Source organism: Balaenoptera musculus, chromosome 12, assembly GCF_009873245.2.
Source record: "Balaenoptera musculus isolate JJ_BM4_2016_0621 chromosome 12, mBalMus1.pri.v3, whole genome shotgun sequence".
In the NCBI taxonomy this organism is placed as follows: Eukaryota; Metazoa; Chordata; class Mammalia; order Artiodactyla; family Balaenopteridae; genus Balaenoptera; species Balaenoptera musculus.
Genome location: NC_045796.1, coordinates 77,478,637 through 77,492,717, shown reverse-complemented (window position 1 = coordinate 77,492,717; position 14,081 = coordinate 77,478,637). Strand labels below are relative to the sequence as shown.

The 14,081-nt window shown below is 34.4% G+C and overlaps 1 protein-coding gene across 4 annotated transcripts in view; it reads right to left on the bottom strand.

Moving 5' to 3' along the window:
• The window catches only part of LOC118904894 (pleckstrin homology domain interacting protein), a 125,419-nt gene that overhangs the window by 104,069 nt on the left and 7,269 nt on the right, over positions 1-14,081 (bottom strand). For all 4 annotated transcript variants that reach the window (XM_036870994.1, XM_036870995.1, XM_036870997.1 and 1 more), the window contains exons 5-6: positions 6,669-6,819; positions 6,473-6,571 (exon numbers count right to left, since the gene is read on the bottom strand). In XM_036870994.1, coding sequence (XP_036726889.1) covers positions 6,473-6,571; positions 6,669-6,819 — 250 coding nt within the window. The remainder of the gene's footprint in view (positions 1-6,472; positions 6,572-6,668; positions 6,820-14,081) is intronic.

Here is a 14,081-nt window from a genome sequence, read left to right as displayed (position 1 = left end):
GCAGAGAAAACCAGAAATGTGGACAAGCTTTAAAACGCCTTTTAATGTACAGTAGTCCCCCCTTATTCACGGTTTCTCTTTCCATGGTTTTAGTTACCTGTAGTCAATCACGGTCCGAAAATATTAAATGGAAAATTCCTGAAATAAACAATTCCTAAGTTTTAAATTGCACACCACTTTGAGTAGCATGATGAAAAAATTTTCCCCCTCCAGGTCCATGCTACCCAGGATGTAATCATCCCTTTACCCAGTATATCCTGGCCATTTAGTCACTTAGTAACCATTTGAGTTATCAGATCGCGTGGGCTATCAGATTGACTGTCCCTGGTATTGCAGTGCTTATGTTCAAGTAACCCTTATTTTACTAATAATGGCTTAAAGCGCAAGAGTAGTAATGCAGGCAATTCGGATAAGCCAAAGAGAAGCTGTAAAGTGCTTCCTTTAAGTGAAAAGGTGAAAATTCTCAAGTGAGTAAGGAAAGAAAAAAAAAAAAAAAAATCCCGGGAATTCCCTGGCAGTCCAGTGGTTAGGACTTGGTGCTCTCACTGCTGGGGCCTGGGTTCATCGGGGGGAGCTAAGATCCTGCAAACCCAAGTGGCGTGGGCAAAAAAAAAAAAGAAAGAAAAAATCCTATGCTGAGGTTGCTAAAATCTACAGTAACAATATTCTATCCGTGAAATCGTGAAGAAGGAAAAAGAAATTTGTGCTAGTTTTGCTGTTGCACTTCAAACCACAAAAATTATAGCCACACTGTGTGATAAGTGCTTGGTTGAGGTTAAAAAAAAAAAGGCATTAAATTGGTACAATAAGATACTTTGAGAAAGAGAGACCACATTCACAAAACTTTCATTACATTATAGGTGACCACCGAACAACACGGATTCACTTATATTAGGATTTTTTCAATAAATATTTACTATAGTACTACGTAATTGCAGGGGATGGAGGAGCCAGAGCCCCTAACCCCTGCACTGCTCAAGGGTCAACTGTATATTGTTGTAATTGTTCTGTTTTATTATTAGTTATTGTTGCTAATCTCTTACTGTGCCTAATTTATAAATTAAACTTTATCAGGTATGTATGTATAGGAAAAAACATAGTATATATAGGGATGGGTACTATCTGCGGTTCCATGTAACCACTGGAGGGTTTAGAACATATCCACCATGGATAAAGGGGAACTACTGTATAGGCTTTTTAGCATTAATTGGATGTTTGTGTAGTAAAGCTGTTTTTCAAGGCAAAGCTGTTTCCTTCCACACATACATTTTTAAGAAGCAGGTTCCCTAATACTCCTTATTTCCACTCACCAAGACTGCAACCGAGCTGCAGAAGCAACAAGTAAAATAACAAACATATGGAAGTACCTAGGCAAAACAACATAAAAGATGAAAACTGGAAAATCTAGAGATAAAAAGTTTACTTTGCTAACATGGTAAACCTAAGAAAAGTGCAAACAAGGCAATTAGCAAATGATTGCTTTAATTTAATACAATCTTTCCCACAAGATAAACATGCATTAAATGAATCTCCACATTCACCTTTAAAAACAGACTTAATGTATCTAAGTATCTCCTTTCCTATTTTCTCCCCCCACCATGTCACTTACTATTGAAGTAGGGTTGTTTATCATAGGCAAATAAATACAGAATAAACTATATCTGAAAACAGGCATAATATGGGTAAGGAGGTAAGAAGGGACAGTACCAGAGATTTGTTAGTACCTCTGAAAATAAACGTGGCCATGCCAAGTACACATTCACATATCTTCTATAGAAAATTGTTAGAAACTAGTGATAACAACGGACTGGTAGTATCTTTTGGTTTTTTTGCTTTCGAAAACATTATTAAAGGAGGTTGTAAAGGGCTGGAAAGGAGCCAACCACTTTGGTTCTCCTGCCCTGAGACTGAATTTCAGTTCAATTTTCACAATTTACATCAAATAATAGGAGGTACAAAGTAGTCAGGATTTATAAGCAGGTAACAAAATAAAACAGGATAAGAAAGCACTGAGATAAACTCAAGAGTTGGTTTTGAAATTATACAGGTATGGGTTTTAATATTCCAAGTGTAATGAATCGATAACCCAGTTCACTAATAAACCTTGATTTCCTAAAAATCAGTGTCTGGGGGTTTTGCTTACCTCAAAGCTATCCTTGGACCAAGTCTCTCTTCTTCCAACCACCTATTCTGTTTTTTACCCCCTACCACTTCTGAACTTTTCTTGTCCCACTGCAGTTCACCAATTACATCAATTACCTATTGCCTCTTTATTTAATACTTACTAATGTTGAGGAGTTGGGTGTATACAGAGCACTAAAACATAATTTCCAACCTCCAGAACCTAACAGTATAGTAGGAAAAAAAAAAAAGTAAATAAACAGCCATGACTATGTGATAAAAGCTACAGTAGAGATTTGTATAAGCACTTAATCCTACCTGGCTACATTTAGGTTTTAAAGGATGAATAGATAAATGTTCATAGAATGAGGGACACTGCAGAGAGAAAGGGATCAAGAGAAATGGCTGATTTTAAGAACTGCCCAATAGTTACACAAAGCTATAGCACAAAGTATAGGTGAGGAAAAGGTGGGAAAAGGTCAGTTTTGTGAGCCACATTACAGAGTCGAGACTACTCAAAATCACTGGGGAAAAGGAGGCATGACATGATCACATTTGCATTTTAGAAAGTTCAGAGCAGTGGTTCTCAACTGGAGGCAATTTTACCCCAGGGGCATTTGGGAATGTGTGGAGACATTTTTGGTTGTCACGATTTCAGGAAAGGAATTGCTACTAGCGTTTAACGGATACAGGCAGGGATGCTGATAAACATCCTACAATGCACAAGACAGCTGATTACAAAAAAGAATTATGTGGCCCAAAATGTAAACAGTGCTGAGGTTAAGAAACCCTGGTTTAGAGCGAAATCCTAGGGTAGAGAAACAAGACTGGAGGCAGGAGATCAGGTAACCTGTAAGTTCTAGGGAAGCAGAGGCCATGTTCTTCTTTATCCTGCAACTCCAGATCTAACCCAGTATCAGATATAATGTAGGGACTGAATATTTACTTGGTAAGTGAATGAATGATGTAGAGCTCCAGGCAAAAAGTACCAAGGCCCAACATGTGGCTATGGCAATGGTAATGGAAAACAGATTCAAAAGACTGGAACAGAATATATAGGCCTTACTGGAAAAAAAAATCTAAGAAAGGAAAATCCAATTTACCATCACCCTGAACTTAAATAATCTTCTGAGTTACAGCAAAAAGTTCAATTTAAAAAACTGAGCAAACCCTAAGTGCAGTATGGTATTCTGGACTGGATCCTGGAACAAGAAAAGGTAATTAGTGGAAAAATGTGGTGAGATATGAATAAGGTCTGGCGTTTAGTTAATAATAACATACCAATGTTGGTGGAGTAGTTTTAAGCAATACCAGGTAATGTAGGTCTATAACATTCGGGAAAACTGCATAAGGGGTATACAGGAGCTCTTTGTGCAACTTTTCAGCAACTAATTTCTTATTTCAAAATTAAAAGTTTGTTAAACAAAAAAACAAAACCCTGTTTCCCAAATGTATCAAAACTTAAATATCTGAATCTACATTAAACATTTCAACCCATATTTTATGAAAAACTACAATGCTAAGGTTTTTTTCTTATTTACATTGATCCTTGGTAATACTACATTGACCAAGGAAAGAGTAAGGAAAATTTTTAGAGGTAGCCAGACAGAAAATGGCAGAGGAATCAACAAAATAAGATACGAGCGTTCATATTAAAAAAAAAAAAAATCTTCTGACTCATACTCTGTGATAACTTGAAACGATATATTGTATCACTATGCAGGCAAACTATTCTGCCAAAAAGCCTAATGAATTTTTCTTTCCATTACCATCTAGTCACACTTTTATAGCAATGACAGGACATCCAAGATTGTCACCAAGGTGAACTGACGAGACACGACACTAAACTATGACTATTAGAGACACGACACTAAACTATGACTATTAATAAGTAGAGTCCTTTCAATTAGTCCAGCTTCTCTTTAGAGATGTCAAAAACTATGTGTGAGTACAAAAAAAGAAAGCAGGTAAAACTGGCATTCTAGTACAAGTGTTTTTTTAAATATAAAGAACATTTTCCTGAAAATTTGAATGGCAAGAAAATTTATCGTAAACTTTAAAAATGAAATAAAACTCTTTCAGAAAGGTACAATTACCTGCTTGGTAATTAATTCTATTACCGCAATATATTACCTCAATATACCACTTGTGTCACTCTGATGTGACACAAAACTCAAGATATTTTTGCCATATTTACATCCCCTATATCCATGTCAGCAATATTTACTGATCTGACCATTAATGACCTGGCCTAAAATTTTTTATCTGACTTTATAAATATTTGGTATCTTTTTCCAAAAAGTGACTAATACCAACTTTCTTGAGTAGCCAAGTGTTACTATTAGCTAACTGAGAATAAGGCATAGCATAATGCGAGTCACTGTGGCTTCACGACTCACTAAATGTGTAACCTTGGTCAAGTCACCAAACCTTTTCATGCCTCAATTTCCTTCTCTGTAAAGTAAGAATATTTCCTACCTACAGACCATTTAAGGTTTTAAAAAAGAAAATAAATGGAAAATGGTTAGAGTAGTGACTGGAACAGGGTAATTACTCACATAGCAAATGTTAAGAGGGAAGTTATTTACTATCAATCATTTTTGCACTTTCATTGCCTACCACAGGGTTGCTTGACAATGTGTTGAAAGAACAACGGAACATATTCCCCTTATTATATGGATCTGCATTTTTTCAAAAAGAGGATAAACTTTTCCCTAGAGGGGAAGCTCCTATTAAATTTACCTTCCCCTTCTTTCAAGAAAACTGTTCTACCTCCTAGCATAGTGTTCCCAGTGAAAATAAACTCTAGTGTCTCAAATCCTTTGTTGTTTTAATAGTTGTTCGTTACAGTAAGACTATACAGAAATCATTATTTAACCAGGACAATCGTATGTTTAAAAAAAAAAAAATCATCCATGATTACCCACCATACAAACATAGCATACCTTTGGAAAACAGGTTAGAGAAAACTATCCAGAATGCATCAGAGACAAAAAGATGTAAATCGTAAAAGAGAGGGTAAGAGAGAAGAAAAAGTGGGAAAGTCTAGCATCTGTTTAACTGGAGTCCCAGAGGAGAGAACAGAGAATGGAGCAGACATGATATTTTAAAAGATAATGACTGACAATTTTCCAATGCCAACAAAAGACATTAAATTCAAGAAGCCTAATAAATCTCAAGCTTGATAATAGAAAAAATTGACACGAAGACACAGCACAAACTGCAGAAAACCAATGAGAGATAGAAAATCTTAAAAGCAACCAGAGAAAAAGAGATCATCTTCCCAGCAACAGTTAGATTTAAACCCAAATATATCAATAATTGTAATATGAAGGACAAAATGTCCCAGATGAAACACAAAATTTGTCATATTGTATTTTTAAAAAATGACTTCTATGCTATTTTTTAAGATATGGAAAATAAAAGGATACAAAAGGGTTGAAAGTAAAACAGCAGAAAAAGATATTCTATATAAACATTAAATGAAAGTTATACAAAACTGTAATACTGATGAATTATAAAACAGTAATACTGACTGTAATTATCCAGAAAAGGAAGAAATAAGTATAATTTGGATAGGTGGAAGAAAGAGGGAGAATAACATTTCTGGCTAGGCAGGAGGGTAGGGATAGGAGAGGAGGCTATGATTAAAACATGAAGGTCTCTGAAAGTCGGAAGTATAGACTTGGTGGTAGAGGAACTGCAACACCATTAAAATAGCACAAGCTACCTCATATACCACCTTGAGCAGAAGAGTGACATATTAAATAAGATTAACATTACAGTGTTATGCAGGACGACCTGAAAGGGAGAGAGGGAGAAGACACCTGAAGCAATACCAGTTTGAAGGATGCTACAGTAATTCGGGAAAGACAAGGGCCTTTTAGCAGTACAGGTAAAAGGGATGAATCCAGAGGCCATTTCAAGAGGAAGACCTATCTGCATCAGTTTTCCTCCTTTGAAGTTTTAAAGCCAAAAAAATACATGACTATTCATAAAAATAACAAAACTACTTTTGTTTTCCACCACTACAACTGATCTGTATTATGATAACAGTTGCCCATTAAATCAGCCTAATGATATACATCTCAGTAAACAATTTTTTGTAAAAATACCAATGAGCTAATTAGCTTAGATAGGTACAATATATACAATCCATAATTACACATTATTATGACTTCTTCACTACAGATTACTAACGTAAGAAAAAAAATCTGAGAGCTTTTTCCTCTTTGAATGCTAACGTACATAATATGAAATTCTCTGACTTCACAGCAAGTAAAAACATTTTTGTTTTCAAAAGCTCTTTACCAAGAGGATATCAACTTGGTAATGAACTCAAACAACTCACCAATGCTGGGTGGGCTACCATAGTTAATTGGTGACTCTGGTGGTCTTCCACAATGCAACGCCGCCAGAGCAGATCCTTTCCACACAACATGCTTGCAGCCTATTAAACACATACATTTTTAATGGATACAAAGATAAGACACAAAGACGAGAAGTGAGAAAAAAAACATCTAAATTCTAATAGAAATTTTTCATACTTTTATTTGTGCGTAGCAAGGACTGTCTTCCAGCTCCTAATAAAGTTTGTACTCCAGGAACACTTTGTGGAATTTCTTGTTCAAGAAGAGGTCCTAGTCGATGACATATTTGCAGCAAGTGATCAGGTGCTAAATGTCTGTAATACTTCACCTATTATGTAGAAGACATATAAAATATTTGCTAAATAAAGTGATACAATTCTTTACAGTAAATAAACTTTAAAAAATATGGTAATTTGTCTGGCTAGTCAACATTTCATTTTACTTGGGGGAAAAGTTCACATTTATTCTGTGAAACCACTTGACTCACAGAATAAAATAGCTACCCAACCATGATTTGACCCACTGAGGAGGAAAAATGCTAAAGAATTAATGTAACCTAAATACAGGAAGTTATAAATTAAGAGATGCTAGTCAGTGCATATACTGAACAATGAAAAAACCTACAGCATTATAACCTAAAATGGTATGTTTCAGTTTAACAATTTTCAAAAACTTCAAACAACAAAAAATCATCCAACTACAAATATAATAAACGTTTTGTATCTTCGGTATTATTTTTTAAAAATCTCCAGAATAGTTCAGGATTAAAGAAACTTGACAGTTCATATTCTCATTACAAAATCTAAAAACACTTACATGATTTCTATGCTGAATTTTATAATTTATTTATACCAAAAACCTCACAGACAGAAAGGCCAAATTCCAACTGTTAAATGAAACAAGTTTTGACTATAAAATAAATCTACCAACTACAAAGTTTGAGCACTTTTTGGAACAACTTCAAAGTACTGCTTAATTTATGCTAACATTCAAAACCAAGATATAAAATGCTATATTTTTATTATCCATCCTGGAAGTCTTTAGTAAACAGACAATATTTGCATGATAATGTAGAGAATTAAATTAGAAAAAAAAAGTACACTAGTTTTTCACTTTATATTTAGGTCATCAAGTTACAAAAAATTTCTCAGTGTAGTACCGAAATATTCTAGTTCAGCCATTTTCAAAGTGTGTCCTGGGGACCCCTAGGGATTTTTCTGGTAAAAATTATGAATAGGGACTTCCCTGGCGGTACAGTGGTTAAGATTCTGCACTTCCACTGCAGGGGACACGGGTTCAATCCCTGGTCGGGGGCACTAAGATCCTGCATGCCACGCAGTGCGACCAAAAAATTTTTAAAAAAAAATTATGAAAACTATGAAGACGTTATTTGCTTCTTCAGTCTCATTCTCTCATGAGTGTACTGCGAGTTTTCCAGAGGCCACATGACATGTGATGTTCCAACAGACTGAATGTAGATGTGGATATAAAAATCTGCCTTCTATTAAGCCAGACGCTAAACATCCCCAAAAGTGTAAAACAATACCACTCTTCTCACAAATTTGGTTTGTTTAGGAACATAATTGTTATAAAAAAATTTTACTTATATGGAATGAGTTTATTATATTTAAATGAATAAAAATATTTTAAAATTTGTTTTTATTTTTAAATGGGAAATATGAATAGATTAGAATCCACAAAAACAAAGGGACTGCAATAATTTTTACTAATGTGAAGAGGTGCTGAGGTGAAGAAGTTTGAGAATTGCTACTCAAATTCACTTAGATTCTTTTTAGAAAACTAACTGGAAGCTTGTACCTTTTGACTCCCTTTACCCATTTCGTCCACTCCCATGGATGAAGGGAGCTAAAAGGTACAAAACTTCCCAGTTATAAAGTATTCAAGCCACCATGAAGAGCACGGTGACTATAGGTAATAATACTGTATTGCACAACTGAAAGTTGCTGAGAGAGAAGATCTTAAAAGTTCTCATGACAAGAGAAAAAAATGCTTTAAGTATATGGTGACAGACATTAACTAGTGTGGTGGTGATCATTTCACAGTATATACAAGTACCAAATCATTATGTTGTGCACCTGAAACTAAAATAATGTTGTATGTCAATTTCACCTCAATTAAAAATAAATAAATAAATAACAAGGAAAGTCTGAGAGAATGTCATAGCCAAGAATGGCCTAAAAAACACATGACAACTTAAAAGAAAAGTCCACTTAGTAATGGCAATTTTAGTATGAATTCCTTATGGTAAGACAGATTTGGGGGGAAGTGAGGGATTAAATCACTTCATTCCATCTTGCAGTATCTGTTATACTCTAACTGCAAAAGACTGTGAATGATATTTTTTTAAAAAATTAGCTGATATTCGTTCTTCTAGGCCGAAGCCAATTAAGAGGAACCTACCTTACTTTTTATCATAATATTAGTGTCACAGAGACAATATGTAGCCATATTGTCACACTTTGAAAAGATAATTTAAAATAATAAAGAGTCTCGCACATAGTAGATGGTCAATAATTATTGGTAGAATGAATACTTCTGGAAAAGAAGTTGTAATATAAATTATACATACTACGTCTCTGCTTTGGAGATTCACAAAAGCACCATGACATTAAAGCCTCTGAAAAATCTTGATATATCTTTTCAATTTTGTTTAATGCACAATTTCACAAACTCCTTTAGTTACAGAATCCTTTTTTCCCTAATAGTATCATCATCTTGACTCAAAACATACTTTTTCAAGCACTAGTATGATTAAACAGAAAAAGCATTCAGAAGAAAATACAGCAGAATATAAAATTTTACAATTGTATTTATACTTTAATCTTCCCTAAAATAATTTACTTAAAAATTTAAAGTAAAAGTCTATAATATTTATAGGGTCCCTTCGACTTTCAAACTTGTAAATGATAATTATTCTAATGTGACTTTTTAAAATTGATCAGAATTCTGTTTAAAGTGTTTAACAAGGAAGTTCATTACTTGCTAACTTTAGTTTTGTGATGATCCTGTTTCAGGGTCTTCTTGCAAATACATTTCAGGGAGTGAACCTGAAAATCTGCACTGCAGAACTGTATCTTTTTAATAAAATATTATGAATCCACTTTTTCCAACTAAATCTTTCCTTGATTATCCAGTATATTTCAATTGTTCAAAACCAACTTTCATTTTAAAGTTAGGAGACAATTTCAGTTCTTAAACGCCTCATGCTTTCTGGCTTTGAGACCTTGTGCAAACTGAGCCCTCTGCTAGAAATTTTTACCCCTGCAGCTCCACACCTCACTCTCCTTCATGTCAGTCTATGCCTCACTGTCTTCCATGACCTGCCTCTGCCTCTTCTTTGGGGACATTCTATCTTTGTGTTTCCACAGCACATTAAACTCCTTCCCAAACATTCCTTTACCCCACTCCCCGGAACTCTGTAGTACTTATCATACCATATTAAGTGTTCTTAATATATTTTGATACCTAGACCTCAGGAGGAATCTAATGATAGCTATGATCCCCTTCCCCTCCCCCCCCAAAACACATACAGGCCCTACCACTATCTTGCCCTGTTCTGGGGTTCATAAGACCCTGCACTATACTAAAATTGCCAATTTACTTTATCCATGTCCTGCCTAAGAACACAGGGGATTAGAACTTGTTTACCTGTCTACCCAGTACCTAACATAGTACTTACAGGTAAGTGCTTAATTATTAGATAAATGAATATATGAAAATACGCAGAAAAAAACTGACTTCTCTATCTAGCCATTAAAGGGTGAGGTTCTTTAAGGTCTGAGATCCCAGAGCCCGGTTCCAGACCCTCTCTTATTCTCACTCTATACTCTCTCCCTGAACTATCTTTATGCAAAGCTTCCCAAATTTATATCTATAGCCTAGGCTTGCACATCAAACTTTCTTAAAATACTCCTCTCCTTGGAGCCCCAAAGCCTCCTCAACTCAACATATCCAAAAGTAAACTCATGATGCTCATGCCAACCCCCCACCACCAAAAAGTTCCCTACCGTGGTGACTGGCAACACCATCTAACCAACCTAAAATCAAGAAGTCACATTTTTCACACTGTTCATTCCTCCCTCCCACCTCATTCCAAATATCCAAGCAGTCGCCAACTCCAATTGAATTTTTCCTTCCTAGCCTTAAACCCATCTACCCGTCTCTATCTCCATAATAACAATCCAAGTTCAAATCATCTTTGCTATAAACTCCCATCTTTCCCACATCCACTCATGCCTTCTACAGCCTCATTCAAATCTATTCTCTATATTGCAATTAGAATGCTCTTTCCAAAACAGAGATCTGGTCAGGTCACCTCTACCTAAAGCACTTCAGAGGCTTTCCTTGCTCTCTGGAGATCCAAATCCTTAACATGGTCTACAAGCCCTGAAGTACATGTACAGTCCCTTACTATTTCTCTGCCTCATCTGGCACATTTACAGCTCTACACTCTCCAGACCCCACTTCTTTCCACATTTAGACACACTGGCTTTCTTTCAGGTTCTTTACCTGCACTCTCTCCTGTCAGGCTTTTCCATGTGGGGTGTACTCCCAGCATTTCCCCACGTCCCCTTGCCCAGACAACTCTTCTACTTGCTTCAGATCTTCCCTTCAATGAACTTCCTTTGTTTTCCTTCACCCTATTCAGTTTAGGTACATTATCTTAGGTGAACAGTCTTTGGTGACTTTTCCTTAACTCATGTACCAGTTCATGATTATACCTTTAACAATGTAATGATTTAATGTTTTTCTTGTCAACTTTACCGTAAACTACGTGAGAACAGGGACCATCAGCTTTCATTCCTAGATGCATCATATATATACACACATCCCCAATACATATTTTTAAAAATGAATAAAAATTATTTTTTGCTACTTTTTCTCAACATTATTCTTCATGAATATTAATCCATGCATTTCTGGTCAATATTTAAAATGTAAAAACAAAAACAAATTTTTAAAAATTAAAATAGCTCATTCAGGGCTATATATATGTGATTTTTAATTTTCAAATTATTAAGAACCTTGTATCTTTAATATTAAGTTAAGCTTTTTAGTCTGAATGAACTTTTAATTTACTAGTAAATAATTAAAAGGTAAAGTCAAGACAATATTGTAATAAAATCCCTTATCCAAAAATGTCTATATCTGGATTCTCAGTAATTATCCATACACTATTATTAAGGAAAAACAAAACAAAACTTGACATTCTCAATTCTAATATGCCCATTACTTTTCAGGACCAGAGCTGCTTTCAAGCTCTTAAAGATATTCAACACATAAAAAGTATGACCAAATGGTAAAGTGTGATGAATATTAATAATACTAACATAGCTAACACATACTGGCTGCACACTAAATGCCAGGCCTTGTGATAATTGTTGTTTTACATGAAAAAGCTGAGTTAATGATTTTAATATCCGTAAGAGGTACGTTCTATTATTATTCCCATTAATAAAGAAATGATGGCACAAAAAGATAAAACAACCCTCCCAAGGTCACACACATTTAGTGGATGGTAGAGATGAGACAAACCAAGGCAATCTAACTCCAGAGCCACAATCATACAGCCCGTCCCCTACCTCCCCTCCAAAGTACCTACTGCCTCAGATATATGTATATATCAATGTGCAAGCAAGCTATAAATTAGACATTTTGAATAGTTTTCAACATATGCATTAAAGTGAGCCACAAAGAAATGTTTTAAAAGTTGACCTTTCATGTTGAAAAAAAAATCCTTCTAGACCTAAACAGAGAAAAAAAACTTGGATATCTTTTTAAGGACCTTTTAAAAGTGAGCTTAGATCAATATATTCATTCCAACTACTTGATTTACCTGTGAGACCTAGAAATGCCAGTCCTTCCTCTAGGATGTAATTAAGAAGTCCTAATGAAAATAAGATCCACCTAATGTTTGGCACCAAAACGATCTGATTTGACCAGGCTCTTCACTTTATCCCTATGTCCCAAACACCTGACTGGTTCTAAAACAGTTTTTCAGATCTCCCACATCTGTTTTCTCACAATTTTGTCAGACTTGATAGGCTAGTTGCTTCTGCTTCCTACTATGGTTCCGAGTTCTAAAAGCTCAGCTTCATGTAATACAGTTCTTATTTTTAGGTCTATTCTAGCATATAAACAAAATCATAAATTTTTAAAAACCCTATTCACTGTTTAATCGCTCTATAAGGCCTATTACTAAAATCCAGCCCCTAAAATTCTCAAAACTTCTAAACTTACAATTTATAAATCTGTTACCATGATTACAAAGTGTAGGTTAAATTATATCTACACTTTTTAAAACAAGTTTACATTTTCTGAGCATTTTTTTTAAACTGTAATAGCTTTTCCACATAGAAAAAAAATATGGAATACTTACTCTGTGCCAAGTATGCTCAAAATTTATTTATCTTCACAAGCAAATAAGTTTAAGTATTTTCCTCATTTCACAGGTAAAGAAAACTGAGGCCCAAAGGTTAAGGTCACACATTTAGAAAGTAGGAGAAACAGTAATCAATCCGAGGTCTCCTGATTCTGAGTTTAGTGTTATTTCTATAACACTACAGTTTGCTTCTCTAAACTTTAGTTTCCCCCCTCACTGTCAAACAGGCTCTATGATTACAAACTTAAATAAAGCCCATGTAACTATTTTTCAAGTCAAATCTTTTAAGCTGGGTAACAATTCTTAGAAGGACTCTTACAAGCTTATGACTTATTTGTACTTAGAGTATAATAAAATTAATATAGAATCTCCCTAAGTCTCAAAATTAATCTTGGTGGTCTATTTATTCTTAAATAACTATGAATAAACATGCTCAAAAGACTTGTGTCTTATATTCAGAATTTGGTCAACCACCTAAGAATTCATTTAGATAATAATTCAGTTAGAATTATCAATGCAATTATCAATACATATTTGTCAAATAAATAAAATGCAATATTGCTCTTCCAAATTTTATTCATTACAATCTGACTACATTTGTTTAAAAAAAAAAAAACCCAAAACTCTATCCAGAATTAAGGTTTCCACAAACCACAAAGTAAGGATGCTCTATAAAAAATAATTTAAAACACAACAAAATGACAAAGCTTAACTTTTTAAAATAACATTTTGAAGTTTTGTTTTTAAATCAAGTCAAATGTGCTACGCAAAATCTGTGCAATAAGAAATCTTCTTTAAAACATTATTTACTTAGAAAAGTATAATTTAAACCTATGATTCTGTTGAAAAAGTTATTGTCCATTAATTTTAAGATTAAAAATTCTTAAACTGTTTATTCTTAAAATGCCAATGTAAATAATCTTAAGAGAACAATCAGTTTCATTTTTAGTAATGTTTCAGTTTCAAACACCATACTCAAAATAACTAACATCACACATATAACGGCAGTGTAAAGTTGTTTCAGAAAATGCATATTTCTCCAAGTTGACTAGAATTTAGTACTTCCACACCCCAAAACTAAACCAGAATCAAGTAACACAAGTAAAGGTAAGTATTTCTTGCATTTATACTATAACCTCTGCCAAGACAGGCTATGTGCCTGTTCTTTATCCAGAGACCAAATGGGT